This window comes from Salvia splendens, chromosome 13, assembly GCF_004379255.2.
Source record: "Salvia splendens isolate huo1 chromosome 13, SspV2, whole genome shotgun sequence".
NCBI classification, from domain to species: domain Eukaryota; kingdom Viridiplantae; phylum Streptophyta; class Magnoliopsida; order Lamiales; family Lamiaceae; genus Salvia; species Salvia splendens.
Genome location: NC_056044.1, coordinates 6250828 through 6266463, shown reverse-complemented (window position 1 = coordinate 6266463; position 15636 = coordinate 6250828). Strand labels below are relative to the sequence as shown.

General features: G+C 36.0%; 2 protein-coding genes across 3 annotated transcripts; both read left to right on the top strand.

The window, feature by feature from the left end:
* Positions 1–205: 205 nt before the first annotated feature.
* LOC121762341 (probable arabinosyltransferase ARAD1) lies at positions 206–3796 on the top strand. Its single transcript, XM_042158189.1, has 9 exons — positions 206–844; positions 990–1163; positions 1511–1668; positions 1761–1902; positions 2026–2141; positions 2225–2363; positions 2644–2754; positions 2908–2976; positions 3457–3796. The coding sequence occupies exons 1-9, from the start codon at positions 359–361 to the stop codon at positions 3583–3585; spliced, it is 1524 nt and encodes a 507-aa protein (XP_042014123.1). The 5' UTR covers positions 206–358; the 3' UTR covers positions 3586–3796.
* Positions 3797–7432: 3636 nt separating this feature from the next.
* Positions 7433–12291, top strand: LOC121761283 (cellulose synthase-like protein D3). Of its 2 annotated transcripts, XM_042156927.1 has the most exons (5): positions 7433–7774; positions 7853–7922; positions 8281–9188; positions 9372–10179; positions 10252–12291. In XM_042156927.1, the coding sequence occupies exons 3-5, from the start codon at positions 8311–8313 to the stop codon at positions 12010–12012; spliced, it is 3447 nt and encodes a 1148-aa protein (XP_042012861.1). In that variant the 5' UTR covers positions 7433–7774; positions 7853–7922; positions 8281–8310; the 3' UTR covers positions 12013–12291. The 2 variants fall into 2 exon arrangements, with proteins under 2 accessions (XP_042012861.1, XP_042012862.1); XM_042156928.1 differs by lacking the exon at positions 7853–7922.
* Positions 12292–15636: the final 3345 nt, after the last annotated feature.

Here is a 15636-nt window from a genome sequence, read left to right as displayed (position 1 = left end):
CATACAGTTGAAAAAACCATGAAATTCGAATTTATACGCAAGTATCCGAAAAAATTATAATCACTTGCGTATAATATACACTGACGCTTTTAAACCGAACGATGTTGTTTTCTGTATAAATAAACGACATTACTCCGAACCGAGAACGACGTCCATATATAATTTACCGTCTTATCATATCAAATGATTTCACCAAAATAATTCGTTACCCAATAATTGCATTTTCCCTTGTACACACTATTTAAATTTTGCGCAACACACTGAATTTATGTATTTGGCATTCAAGCACAGTATACATTTGATTTTTTTAACGAAGTAGAGTGGCAGTTCCCGACTGAGACCATTCAGTCGCCGGCAAATGGCCGGGAGACAATTCTCCTCCGCGAAATCTCAGAGATCTCCTCTCCTCCTCTTCTTTCTCTCTCTAATCTTCCTCTCTCTCATTTTCTACATCTTCTCCTCCTCTTCCTCTCCCTCTCTCCCCACTCTCCACACCACCTCCTCATTTCCCGCACCTTCAAACCCTAACCTCGACTATTCCTTCGTCTCCTCACTCGAGAAGTTTCTTATCACTCATAAATCCAATTCTCCCTCCAGCCGCGACCACACCGTTCGAGGCGCCGTTGATGAACGCGATGTGAAGAGATTAGACGATTTGATCTCGGAGGAAGAGGAGAAACGTCTCTACGGAGGCGAGACTTCGTTTTACTCGCCGATTAGGGTTTATGTGTATGACATGCCGTCGAAATTCACCTACGATTTGCTCTGGCTGTTTCACAATACGTATAAAGAGACAACTAATCTCACCTCCAATGGCAGTCCTGTTCATCGATTGATTGAGCAAGTGAGTTTTGATTAAGCAGATTCATAGATTTCATCCATTCCTATTACTTGAGCTTGATTCCTTGGATCTGAATGCGATGTTAGGTATTTATTACGTTTGGTTTGTTTCTAATTAATTTATGTATATTGTGATTTATTGGTTGTAGCATTCGATTGATTATTGGCTTTGGGCGGACTTAATTGCACCAGAATCAGAGAGGTTACTGAAGAATGTGGTGAGAGTTCACAAGCAAGAAGAGGCAGACTTGTTCTACATACCATTTTTCACTACAATCAGCTTTTTCTTGTTGGAGAAACAGCAATGCAAGGCTATTTATAGGGTGTGAGTGCGTTTTCATAGTCTATTTTGTTGATTAATTTTTAATATACTTGCTTATACATGTTTTCAGCACCTTTAAGCAGTAGCTTCTAATACTGTATGCATGTGTTAATATTTTTCATGAAATAATATTGTATGTTGTTTTGTGTCAGCTTTACCTTATGGAAACTTACACACTAGTGTGTGTTCTATCATCTCAAGATTTATTCTTCCCTCTATATTTTGAATCCGAGCTTATATTTTCAGTATCCTATTCAAACTGCTCCCTTTCTGAAATTCCCCTGGAGACTCATAAACGTTCATCAGTTGCGTGATTTGTAACAAATTCTCTACATTTTGGAAACATAGGAAGCCCTAAAGTGGGTCACAGACCAACCAGCTTGGAACTGGTCTGAGGGTAGAGATCATATCTTACCTGTTCATCATCCTTGGTCATTTAAATCTGTTCGGAAATTTATGAAGAAAGCAATCTGGCTTCTTCCAGATGTGGACTCAACTGGGAATTGGTAAGTTTCCCCTTAAGTTTTGTTATTGCACCATATATGGTAATTAATTGCTGATATCTAATAACTGGTATGTGATTGCCTTGACAATTCAGGTATAAGCCTGGACAAGTTTACCTTGAGAAAGACCTGATACTGCCATATGTTCCAAATGTCCATTTGTGTGATTCCAAATGTTTGTCTGATTCAAAGAGGACTACACTGCTATTTTTTCGAGGAAGGCTGAAAAGAAATGCTGTATGATCTCAGTATATATAAACATGTTTATGTTTTTGTAACTTAATTGGATCTTAAGGCTAATATAGCCCATATTCATCCTGTGTTTAAGCTTGCTAGTGCCAATACTGCTTTTGTTCTCAGGGTGGTAAAATTCGTGCTAAACTTGTGGCTGAACTTAATGGAGTCAAGGATGTGGTCATAGAGGAGGGTACTGCTGGAGAGGATGGAAAGAATGCAGCTCAGATTGGCATGCGCAAGTAATCTTGGGCTGCATAATATAAATTCTGTATGGCCAACAAAAATAGCATACTGATCTACTTGTTTGTTCTTTGTTCATCAGGTCTATCTTTTGCCTAAATCCAGCTGGTGATACTCCTTCATCTGCTAGGTTGTTTGACGCTATTGTCAGTGGTTGCATCCCTGTAATAGTCAGTGACGAGTTGGAATTTCCTTTTGAAGGAATTCTTGATTACCGCAAGGTATATCCCTTTTTCTTTGAGGTTTCACCATGCAAGTTACTTTCTATTTCCTTGGAATAGAAACTAATGTTATAAAAACGTGTACGAGGACTAATTCCAAGTTTTAGATTGTAAGGAGTGACAAACAGTTTTTGTAGTTAATTAAGTGGTTAGTGCTGCTCATATGGAGATATAAAGGTCTATTGCTCACTCTGCCACAATAAGCAATGTGCTGCATGTGCTTGAGATCATGTTTCATTACCTGTAACTACAACTTAATCTACAGCTTTTGGCTTGACAGGTAGCTGTTTTCGTATCCTCAAGTGATGCCATGCAGCCAGGATGGCTCTTATCCTATTTACGAAATATTTCTCCCTCTCAAATAAGACAGAAGCAAACAAGTCTTGCTAAGGTATTTGCATCTGTATTTCTTTAGTAAAATACTAGTATGTGTTTTGATTTTGAGCCTATGAACAGTTAATTATGTTCTCTTATTTATTACTACTACTTGACTGAGTGATACATTTTTCAATTCTTGTTAATAATTACCAACTGTTTATTTCAGTACTCGAGGCATTTCGTTTATTCTCATCCTGCTCAACCATTGGGCCCAGAAGACTTGGTTTGGAGAATGGTCCGTATTCCATCCTTTCAACAAGCCATTTTTGGTTATAAAAATGAAGTTTTTGAATGAAATTCCTGTGTTAAATGCTGATGTCTATCTACTACTATGAGTTAGTGACAGTTCCTTACTGTGTTATAAAGAAAACTAGGAAGTTAAATATAAGTGCCTTCAAATGTAAAATAATAAGACTCCCGTTTCACTTTCTTAGCTGTAGTCAGAAAGCTTATGCAACTTACTAGCTAATTTTATCGAAGTATAGTTCACCTCCAATAATCATGTTATTGTTACAAAAATTGGCGTTGGCGTTAGCGTTAGCATTGGCATTGGCATATGCCAAATGTTCGATCTAAACTCCCCTGTATGTTTTCTTCCTTGGGAGGCTTTCAGTCACTTTAACTAGTCTCATTCTAAAACATCGTATGGTCTCTGCCCTATTATTATTCGGCATGCATGTTTAATGTGATTCTCGTTCCTTCACACTTTGAACAGATGGCAGGTAAGTTGGTTAACATCAAGCTTCATTCGAGGAGATCGCAACGCGTTGTGAAAGAATCTAGAAGCATCTGCAGTTGCGAATGCAGGCGACCGAACAGTACGAGCCCAGTACCCTTCTCTTGATTGTCCTCTTCCATGTCAATTTCCTCCTCCCCTTCACTTTTCTTCTTTTCCTTTTTTGTTTTGAAAGCTCTGTATCTTTCTTTTTTGCATTTACCAACTTGTGTAATTGTTAGATATAATATGTTGGAATTACTGTGATGTTGATCCTATTCTTTTCTAGTTAGTTATGTGTAGGACTAAAATTAATTTAAAGAGAATGTACTTGGACCTAGTAAGATGCTTTACTCTTTATACACCTTATGCTACTATTTATATACGCAGAATTTTTGTATATTGAAATATTCTATTGTGCTGCATTATTACTTGAGGCTATGTCGGTTGTATATTTAATTAGTGTCTAGATCTATTTTGATACATTTGATATGCCATTTTGACTGTAGTAGTAGTGTTTGTCATAATTAATGATATCAAGAGTAAGGCGGGGTAGTGGAACCCCAATGTTCCATCATGTTAATGACTTCCTTAAGCATTTATTTATTTATATATGTGTTGACAATTTGACACAGTGATGGGTTGTCTCATGGTTCACTATTCCCGCAAAAAGAGTACTGTATACAAGAAAAAAAAAGAGGGGGACATCTTTTTAGGTCCACGAACTTTGCCCGAAGTATCATTTTAGGTCCGTGAACTTTGAAAATATCATTTTAGGTCTGTCAACTATAAGTTAATATCATTTGAGGTATTTTGAACTCTTTTCGGATGAAAATGTCCTTAAGGCCTTCAAAGGGCAATTTGTACAATTCTTTCGCCACTCATCATGCATCAAACACTTAGAGTCCAACAATTTTTTTTACTACTGTTTAATTCAATTACCATCCAAATTGAATTTAAATATAATTAAAATTTGCCTTAAAAAATAGTACATTTTTCAATTATTAGATGACCAATTATATATGGATAGTGAATTGGGACTTAGATACTTTATTTTATTTTTTAAGAACTTACTATAGGTGATTTGTGAATTATATTTAGTTTATTTGTTTTGAATTTGGATAGCTATTAATTTGGATTGTCATTCGGAGTATTATTTATATGAATTTCAGAATGAGATCAATTACCATCTAAATTAAATTTAAATATAAAAATTGTTGGACTCTAGGTATTTGACTCGAGATGAGTGGCTAAAGAATTGTTCAAATTGCCCTTTGAAGACCTTAAGGGCATTTTCATCCGAAAAAAGTTTAAAATACCTCAAATGATATTAACTTATAGTTGGCGAACCTAAAATGATATTTTCAAAGTTCACGGACCTAAAATGATACTTCGGCAAAGTTCGTGGACCTAAAAAGATGTTCCCTAAAAAAACACACTACTTCCATCCAAAAATAGTTAAAAAAATATTTAAAAGTTAAGATAAAGAAAAGTATGAGATAGAAAGGGAGAGTAAAGTAGGAAATTGTATAATTTTTTTTGTTACAAAAATGATTCCATTACTCTCAAAAAATTTAAAAAGAAGTAGTATAACTCAATTACAATCTTGTCTCTTTTAATTAGAATTGTGAATAATGAAATGAAAATTGATTCGTGATAGTTTTTATACTCCTAGAGAGTGTTAATTTTGTAAATAAAATTGTGAATAATGAAATGAAAATTGATTCGTGATAGTTTTTATACTCCTAGAGTCGAGAGTGTGATACTCCTAGAGTCGAGAGTGTAAATTTTGTAAATAATTCTGATGTATTAGTAATTCATTATACATAGGTGTATGAGTGAGAAGGGGGTACATTTTCTGATTTGCTTGGGTGTTTCGTGCCCATGTGCCTTAAGTCGTGTTCAATTATAACAAATCACCGACTTTACGCGCTCCTTCTTTGTATTTTTCCCCTTAAATAATTTTTTCGATATATAATGCGCTTATTTATTCTATTTTCGTAAATTAGGTGTGTTATTATAGATCTTGCGCGTGATTGGGGGTGTTCACATTTGCACCTCCATCTTTACGAATATTGATGAATAAACAACTCAGGTAATGCTTAATATAGCTTCTCGTTTTATTTTATTGTCAACATTTGATTATGGTATGTTGATAAGGAAATAGAGTATTATGAAAATAGATAGGATTACGGGAGCTCATTTATTAGGATACTCTCTTGGTAAAATCCATAAGTGGTTTAAGTCATAAACCAAATAATTATAGTGTAGAAATATATACGAAATAATTAGGGTTATTTGTATGTATACATATAAATTTTTAATAATTTTTTATTTTATCTCCTGGAATTTTATTTTTTAATCCAAATACATCAAGTTTGAATTTTATGATTTTATCCTAAAATTCATTTTTCCTAAATTGAAGCTGACATGTTCGTTGAAAGTGCCAGCGTGGCAAAACTTAACAAGGAGTAGTATTAAATTAGGACGCCTTTTGAACAAAAGAATGTAATTTGGTTGTAAATACATCAACTTTTGAAGTTTTCTAGAATTTCCCTTAAAACTTTTGAGATTTTCTGATTTTTCCCTATTAAATTTTTAAAATTTAACCAAACACTTTAACTGAAATTTAGGCATGTGTTTATTAAAATTTTAAAAAATATATTTTTTAACTATTAAAATTCATATAACTTTTAAAATTTACATAATTTATATAAAGGAAATTATATAATCAAAATAATATATGTTTGCAAAATTTTAATATCTATAAAGTTTAATGCCAAAATTTCAGTAATATTTCTTTATGATTATATTAAATTACAAGAATTAAGCATTAGTAAGTAGGAGTAATATATAAGAATGAAAACATATTCCATCCTATTCAAATGCAATTTGAAAGAGAAAATTCACAAATATCTCAATTTACAATATTTTTTAAAAGAAAATAATTAAGCTCGACAAACAAGTAGTACCAATGTCTCTTATGGAGTCTTGTATAAGTACTTTGTTTGTGTATTAGTATATGTATCGTGGAAAGATGTGGTCAAATTTGAATATGTGTATTCTTAAAGAGTGATGCTAAATTGTCATATTATGGCCGGCCATAAAGAGTTAATTTAGTCCATTTACATATATAAAAGAATTAGAATTACCGATATAACCTTATATGCGTGTGAATGAACTTGTGAGTTGGTACTTATCTTTGAATTCCATTATGTAAAACACATTAATATCACGAATTACTGTATACATTGAACAACAATCAAGAAATGACAGTAGTAATAAGTTGAGCAAAAACTACGAAAGAGCCGTAGTAACATGTTGAGCAACAAATAATGAAAATGATATAAAAGTAAAATCAAGTAGTATCAAACCGAAAATTTGAAAAAAAAAATCGATTTTTTTTTGCTATTTAATCAATTTTTTTTGCTATTTAATCAATTTATGGCCGGATTTTTTTTGCTATTTAATCAATTTATGGCCGGCCATAATATGGCAACATAGCTTTATTCATTCTTAAATTCGTTTATCTCTTCATTTTGCAAATATTTGAAAAATTGACTGCACCCAATTCATCCTGCACTGGTAAGTCAAAGCCTTCCATGCCAATGAGTGTGTACCTATAGAAGATAAATTAAACAAGAAAATAAATTAAATTCTAAATAATGTAAAGTATAAACTCTAGTAATCATTTTAAATGGTTATAGTAGTTGATAAGATTTATGGAAATTATCCCAAATAATGGTTGTCATTTACTATGGATTGTTGTATTTATTGTGAAATTACGCGACAGGTTATATATGAAATCGATGCAGAATGAAGTAAAGAAGAAAGAATTAATGAATAATTGATAAACGTCTATAATAGATTAAAAGAATCGTACAAAAATTCAATATTTGTAATTACTTCCAAATTTTTGACCAAGAAGCGAGAAACATTGAACTGCCGTCCTAATTTTTCATATTAGAAATACTGTTAACTTTCTATCAATTGCTAATTCTTTAAATTTTTTTTTTACTTTAAAATATTATCTTCATTTATATGACAAGTGAAAATGGTTTGACTAAATATTCCAGAGAGAATCAAAGAAGGCAAGATGAGTAAAAGCATGTAGAGAAAAATCACTTTGCTGTTAAATTCTTCATGTTCACAGCTGTCTTATATAGAGAGAGACATTAGGCGATCGGAGATTCAAAGTGTTGATAAAATAATGGTCTCTCTCAAGAGCAGTCTGCTTCTGTAATCACAGAGAGAGAGAGAGAGAGAGAGAGAGCCGGCGAGCATTACTCCTACTGCATTTGTCTTCATCTTTTTGTAGGTACAACTTCTGCCACCATTTTACTTGCATTATATATCCATTTTGCAATACTATATCTAATGGTTTCGATTCATTCAGCTCCAATTCAACCTCACTAATAATGCTAATGAGCCTCTGAAAAGCTTGTTTTTAATCATCCCTTTTAGGGGTAAGTTTAATCTTGTCAAAAATCTTGTTATATATGTGTGTCTCTTCTTTTTCATCTCTCAAATGATCAAATCACAGCAAGATCTTGTTTTTATAGATGGGGAATTTGGGAATTTTGTCTTGATCTTTGTGTGGATCAGTGCTGTCTTGAAATGTGCTGATAGATTTTGATGGATGTAATGATGATTTGAAGCAACCTAATTAGGACATATTTTTTGTTGGTTATTGGTCTGAATGTTATCACCTTTGTCTGTTTCATTGACTTCCAATTGTTGGCTATTGATGTTCCTTTTTTTTTTGTTTTATATGTTAGAGCCAAATTAGTAAGCAGAATTTGAGATTTAGTGATCTGTTTTCAGGATCTTACTTAGCTAAAGCAGGGGATTTAAATGGCTTCCAAATCGTTCAAGGCGAGTAGATCAAATTTATCCACAGATTCTGAGATGACAGAGTCTCAAAACGGCAGGCCGCCTCTGCCTCCGCAGTCTCACGTCACGTTTGCCCGCCGGACCTCATCAGGACGCTATGTCAACTACTCTAGGGACGATCTCGACAGTGAGCTAGGCAATGACGACTTCCTGGATTACACGGTCCACATTCCCCTTACCCCCGACAACCAGCCTAGCAACCCCGTCACACAGAAGGTGGAGGAGCAGTATGTCTCGAGCTCACTCTTCACGGGCGGGTTCAACAGCATGACAAGGGCTCATTTGATGGACAAGGTCATTGACTCAGACGCTAGCCATCCGCAGATGGCTGGCGCCAAGGGATCCTCTTGCTCCGTCCCCGGCTGTGATGGGAAAGTCATGAGTGATGAGAGGGGAGATGATATCCTCCCTTGTGAGTGTGATTTCAAGATTTGTAGGGATTGCTACTTTGATGTGCTCAAGACGGGAGAAGGGGTCTGCCCCGGGTGCAAGGAGCAGTACAATGCGGCTGATCTGGATGAGGCCATGGAGAAGTGGCCGGCTCTGCCACAGCTCCCACCGCCACCATCTGGGGTTTCCAAGGTGGAGAGGAGGATGTCGCTTATGAAATCGAACAAGTCAATGCTGATGAGGAGCCAGACTGCCGATTTTGATCATAACAGGTGGCTGTTTGAGACGAAGGGGACTTATGGATATGGCAATGCTATATGGCCTAAGGAGGGGGGATACGATGACGAGAAGAATGAGCGTACTGTTGAGTCTTCTGACTTGGTGAGCAAACCGTGGAGGCCACTCACTCGCAAGCTCAAGATCCCGGCTGCCATTATCAGCCCTTACCGGTACATAAGCACTAGCATAACCTTTGTTTTTTCTTACATGATACTAGAAGTTATTTACTATGTCTATAAAAATAATCAGCCGTATTATCGTATACATAATACAAATCTTGAACTAGTAAGTTAAGTATTGTCTCATTGATGGAATGGAACATGTCTTGATTTCGGTGATTCGTGTGGATGCAGGCTTCTAGTCTTGGTTCGAATGGTTGTTCTTGGTTTTTTCTTGACATGGAGAGTCAGCCATCCAAACACTGATGCAGTCTGGCTTTGGGGGATGTCTGTAGTTTGTGAAATATGGTTCGCTTTCTCTTGGATTCTGGATCAGCTTCCGAAGCTCTGTCCAGTCAATCGAGCCACTGATCTCAACGTGCTCAAGGAGAAGTTCGAGACGCCTACTCCAAACAACCCCACTGGGAAGTCTGATCTCCCCGGTTTGGACATATTCGTCTCGACTGCAGATCCAGAGAAGGAGCCGCCACTTGTCACTGCCAACACCATACTGTCTATCCTAGCAGCTGACTATCCAGTGGAGAAGCTCTCCTGCTATGTCTCGGATGATGGAGGGGCGCTCCTGACATTTGAGGCCATGGCTGAGGCAGCGAGCTTCGCCAACATGTGGGTCCCGTTCTGCCGGAAACACGACATCGAGCCTAGGAATCCCGAGAGCTACTTCAACTTGAAGAAGGATCCTTACAAGAACAAAGTTAAGAGTGACTTTGTCAAAGACCGGAGACGAGTGAAGCGGGAGTACGATGAGTTTAAGGTCCGGATAAACAGTCTGCCAGAGTCCATTCGTCGTAGATCCGACGCCTTTCATGCTAGGGAAGAACTTAAGGCCTTGAAGGAGCAGAGGCAGAGGAAAGACGACGAGCCGTTTGAGGCGATCAAGGTGAAAAAGGCTACGTGGATGGCTGATGGAACACATTGGCCCGGGACTTGGTTGAGCCCTACAGCTGAACACACAAAGGGTGATCATGCAGGAATTATACAGGTATTCGATTTGCTGCCTCTTACTATATGGGATTTTGAATGCAGTAAATCAAGTGTGATGTTGTGATTGTAGGTTATGTTGAAGCCTCCAAGCGACGAACCGCTTTGTGGGCCGTCGTTGTCGGAGGGTCAGGTGATGGACCTGACAGATGTTGACATCCGCCTGCCTATGCTCGTCTATGTGTCTCGTGAGAAGCGCCCCGGCTACGATCATAACAAGAAAGCCGGTGCCATGAACTCTCTTGTCCGAGCTTCAGCCATCATGTCTAATGGTGCCTTTATTCTCAACCTTGATTGTGATCACTACATCTACAACTCTCAAGCCATGAGGGAAGGAATGTGTTTCATGATGGACAGAGGCGGAGATCGCATCTGCTATGTTCAGTTCCCCCAGAGGTTCGAAGGCATCGACCCCTCTGACCGTTACGCCAATAGAAACACAGTCTTCTTCGATGGGAACATGCGAGCTCTCGATGGGCTGCAGGGTCCGGTTTATGTTGGGACCGGGTGTCTGTTCCGGAGGGTTGCTCTTTACGGCTTCGACCCTCCACGATCCAAGGAGCGTGGCTCCGGCTTGCTCAGCTGCTGTTTCCCTCGTCGGAAGAAGCACCGTACAGTTGCTAGCAACGCGGACGAGAATAGGGCGTTGAGAATGGGAGACTCGGACGATGAAGAGATGAACCTCTCACTTGGTCCAAAGATGTTTGGAAACTCGAATCTACTCATTGATTCCATCCCAGTGGCAGAGTTTCAAGGCCGGCCGCTAGCTGACCACCCCTCGGTGAAGCACGGAAGGCCGCCTGGCGCCCTCACCATACCACGCGACCTTCTTGATGCATCCACCGTTGCAGAGGCCATCAGTGTCATCTCGTGCTGGTACGAGGATAAGTCCGAGTGGGGGCAACGCGTTGGATGGATTTATGGTTCTGTCACGGAGGACGTTGTCACGGGATACAGAATGCATAACCGGGGCTGGAGATCGGTCTACTGTGTCACCAAACGAGACGCCTTCCGTGGCACAGCTCCAATCAACCTCACGGACCGGCTCCACCAGGTCCTCCGATGGGCGACTGGCTCGGTCGAAATCTTCTTCTCGTTCAACAACGCCTTCCTAGCCACCTCGAAGATGAAGATCCTTCAGAGGATCGCATACCTCAACGTCGGAATCTATCCCTTCACATCTGTGTTCTTGATCGTCTACTGCTTCCTCCCCGCGCTCTCCCTCTTCTCCGGCCAGTTCATTGTCCAATCCCTGGATGTCACATTCCTCGTCTACCTCCTCACCATCACCGTAACACTCTGCGCGCTAGCTGTGCTCGAGGTTAAGTGGGCAGGAATCGAGCTGGAGGAGTGGTGGAGGAACGAGCAGTTTTGGTTGATCGGAGGGACCAGTGCACATCTAGCTGCCGTGTTCCAAGGCCTGCTCAAGGTCATTGCTGGTGTGGAGATCTCATTCACCCTAACATCCAAATCAGCAGGGGACGACGACGATGATGACTTTGCTGATCTCTACATAGTGAAATGGACGTCACTGATGGTCCCTCCGATGGTGATCATGATGGTGAACTTGATAGCTATCGCGGTTGGGATCAGCCGGACCATCTACAGCACGATACCACAGTGGAGTCGTCTATTGGGTGGCGTTTTCTTCAGCTTTTGGGTGCTGGCGCATCTCTATCCGTTCGCCAAGGGACTGATGGGGAGACGGGGGAGGACGCCCACCATCGTGTTCGTGTGGTCGGGGCTCATCGCCATCATTATATCACTCCTGTGGGTGGCGATCAACCCTCCGGAGGGAAGCAACCAGATTGGTGGATCCTTTCAGTTTCCATGAGAGCTATGACAAGGTTCCTATTGCTCTCTCTTTGCCCCTTTACTAAAGTTGAGATTTTTTCAGACAGATAAATTTGGTGATGTTTTTGTGCATTGCTTGGTTGCAGTCTAGTCTTGCAATTTTAGACAAAGCTGCAATAGAGAAAAACATAGGAGTTGTTGCTGCAATTCTTTGATTGTTTTAGTGTTATGAATTGGGAAGTTTATTCATCAAGAGACCACACATTTTTTTTGCAATGAACTCAACCAAAAAAAGGAATAAAATAGTATTCTTTCTTTATTTTTTCCATGACGAGGAGGAACTTCGGAATTTTTAGTAGTGCTTTCAACAACGAAACTGCTTCTTGGTAAAGAGATGATGATAGTTTTGATTTTATTTTGATGGTAATTAAGGTTAACATCACTTGATAAAACATACTTGCCTATGAATATCATATCTTAAAGAAGACTTGTCCTAATGTGGTTATGTTGTTGAGTATAAAGGGGACTGAGTTATTTCCATATTTCTAAATACCACTCATGAAGGGTCACCTGCTAAAATCAAAACACATAATTTTCTCTATTGATTTTTTTATATTATGCATGTACTTTCTATCTTTTTAGTTGTTTTTAAATTTTTAATCCTAAATTTGTAATTTGGTTTATTTTGTTTGTATTATTATATTGCATTTCCTTTGTTTTGTGTAATATAGTACATTGTATTGCACTTCAATTATATGAATGTCTAGTAATTTTATATTATAAATTTAAAATATATAATTTATGTAATTTGTAGTTATAAATTTTATATTTATTAATAATATGTGAAAAGAAGATATTTAATTAAGTTGGATCTGGGTCATTAATGGAAGTAAAAAATAGAGATAATATTTTATCAAAAAGTTGGGATTATGTATGTGGATGAGAGCAAAATTAATATTTTATCAAAAAGTTGATTGTGATTAGATTGAATGAGATTCATTGATGGAAATAGTTTAATCTCATATCAACTGAAATATTTTTTTTAACATAAGAATGAAGAAATTAGTATTTTCGTTTCATAAGTTAAGTAGAGAAAATAATGCCAAAGATAAAATAAATAAATAAGTGGGCCACAAAGAATAAAATAGGTGAAATTACAAAGGTTCTTTTTATTGTAAAGAGAATGCCCTATGCATTATTTATCTTTGAACATCCCAATAAAAATAGGAATGATTGAGTACTAATTAGTTTTAGAAATAGTAGTAATCCTATTTTCATTAAATAAAATAGTCGTGATAACGTAAGGCTTAAGTTTTAATGCAAAATTAATAAAATAAAAAATAGATGAAGTAGTGTTAATGAAAAATGTGATCCATCTTATTAAATAGATAGATAGTACAATATTAAGTTTGATAGACAAATCAAAATAAAAACATCTTTTGTGCTTTTGGTTGTTTTTATAGAAATTTCATGTTCGCAATTATATGTTGGCTTTGAGCCTTAATTAAGAAAAAATTACACGTATTATATACTCCTTCCGTCTCATGTTACTTGAGGCGTTTCTTTTCGGTATTGAATTTAAGAAAGTTGTGTTTAGTGAGTTAAGTAAAGTAGAAGAGAGAATAAAGCAACAGAGAATAGAGAGAGTAAAGTAAATGTAATTAGATGTTTTATTTTTAGCTAAAAAGAGAAATGACTCAAGTAACTTGGGACAACAAAAAATGGAATACGACTCAAGTAACTTGGGATGGAGTGAATAGGGGTATATTTGGATCAGCAATAACTAAATACTCTCTCTGTCCCATAAAAATATGGGCAATGAGTACGACATGGAAATTAAGACAAAATTGGTAAAGTAATAGAGATAAAGAAGAATGGTATGGTAAAGTAAGAGAAAAGAGAAAAACAATAGTTAAAGTAGTATTAGTGCTAATTGGACCTATATTATTAAATTGATAGGACTTTCTAAAAATAGAATGCACATATTTTTGTGGGACTGACGAAAATAGAAAGTGCACATATTTTTATGAGACGGATGGAGTATATAATTTAAATAAGAAAGCAAGTATAACCAAAGTTGTTGGGTTTTAATACTTGACAGAGACAAAGTCAGCATAGTGTTACTATAATGAATACACCACTTAACAGGAATAACACTCCAAATTTTTAATTATTGCCTGATTTTTAAAATTCAGAAACTATAACCTTTATTTTCAGATTTTGTAATCACAGCATCTCTAATTTTTGCCTACGTGATTTTTAAATAAACTTACGCAAAATCTACAGCAACGTCATTTTGTACTACCAATTTGATAGAATTCATAACTATTCATTTATATTCCCGTATTCATCCCACCAAAATACTTTAGAGGCAAAGCTTGAACTACTATTTTAATCTTCTATTTTAATACTTAAATTATTAATAATTTAAAATCTATGCTTTTGAAATTTGTTTAACAAAATTGAATAATATTTAAAAAAATCATATATTTTAAAATTTAGAATTTCGCTAGGATTTTCCTTTGCCAAAATAAATAATATAAATGGTGTTGTTGTAGTCTTGTGGAATTGTAGTGACACCAATTAAGAAAAATCATAATGAGCAGTCACACAGAGATCGGCTCACAAAATTCTTTTGATAACTGTCATAAATAATACGGACTACTAACAAATGTATTTTTAATATATATTTAACTATTTTACACATTTACTTTCTCTAACCAATTTATATTCCCGTATTCTTCCCATTAAAATAATTTAGAGGCAAACCTTGAACTACTATTTTATTTTTCCATTTTTAATAATTTATTAATAGTTTAAACTTTAAATGCTCACTTTTAAATTTTGTTTTATAAAATTGAAATATTAAAAAAAATTCAAAATTTTTGAGTTTTATATTTATATTCCCGTATAATTCGAGAAAACACAGTCCACCTATAATTCAATTCAACCAAATCCAACATAACATCATTTACTAATTATCGATTCAATATTCACCATTATACCTCTTGATCTACTAGAACGAACAATATTATTGAAAAAAAAAGAATTACTACTAATGTTGACAGCAACAAAGGTAATCATGGCCATCTGGTTGTAGACCACAATATCCATAATTGAACCATCTATGAAGGCACACTCCCAAACATTTATCATTCCAAAAATACTTTGTTTGCATAAAATGGATTCAATGAAATTAATGAAATTTTCCAATATAAGTAGTATATAATAAATTGAAACATAGATTAATCAGTAGTAGCAGTTTACCTGTGATATCAACGGAGGCAGTCACGATGATTAGAGAAATGATTAAAACCAAAATATATCTTTTTTACTCCCATCTTTCTTAAGCTTCGAATCGTCAATTTGAAATATTAACGGATAAACAATAAATGAATTGTTTATTATAAGGTTATTTGGATTTATAGAGGGTATATATACAAGTAATCTACTTTTGAAATTAATATTTTATTCTTTCGGATTTCATGCCCAAAGAAGTTTGCTGGAAATTGTAATTATTGTCTGTTTTGGAGGTATTATTATTATTTTTGTGGGATTTTGTGGAATCTCTGTGGTGTATAAGTTTTTCTTATATGGAGTATATTTTAATTTTATTATTTAGATTTAAATTGTGGTGGAGTTTTAATTGTGTTAGGTATGTTTT

Excerpts from the sequence above, each read along its gene's own strand:
- LOC121761283 (XM_042156928.1), top strand. The coding sequence starts at position 8,311 with ATGGCTTCCAAATCGTTCAAGGCGAGTAGATCAAATTTATCCACAGAT. Across the intron at positions 9,189-9,371 it reads GCCATTATCAGCCCTTACCG|GCTTCTAGTCTTGGTTCGAA; the intron begins GTACATAAGCAC and ends GTGTGGATGCAG. Across the intron at positions 10,180-10,251 it reads ATCATGCAGGAATTATACAG|GTTATGTTGAAGCCTCCAAG; the intron begins GTATTCGATTTG and ends TTGTGATTGTAG.
- LOC121762341 (XM_042158189.1), top strand. The coding sequence starts at position 359 with ATGGCCGGGAGACAATTCTCCTCCGCGAAATCTCAGAGATCTCCTCTC. Across the intron at positions 1,164-1,510 it reads AATGCAAGGCTATTTATAGG|GAAGCCCTAAAGTGGGTCAC; the intron begins GTGTGAGTGCGT and ends TTGGAAACATAG. Across the intron at positions 2,364-2,643 it reads GAATTCTTGATTACCGCAAG|GTAGCTGTTTTCGTATCCTC; the intron begins GTATATCCCTTT and ends TTGGCTTGACAG.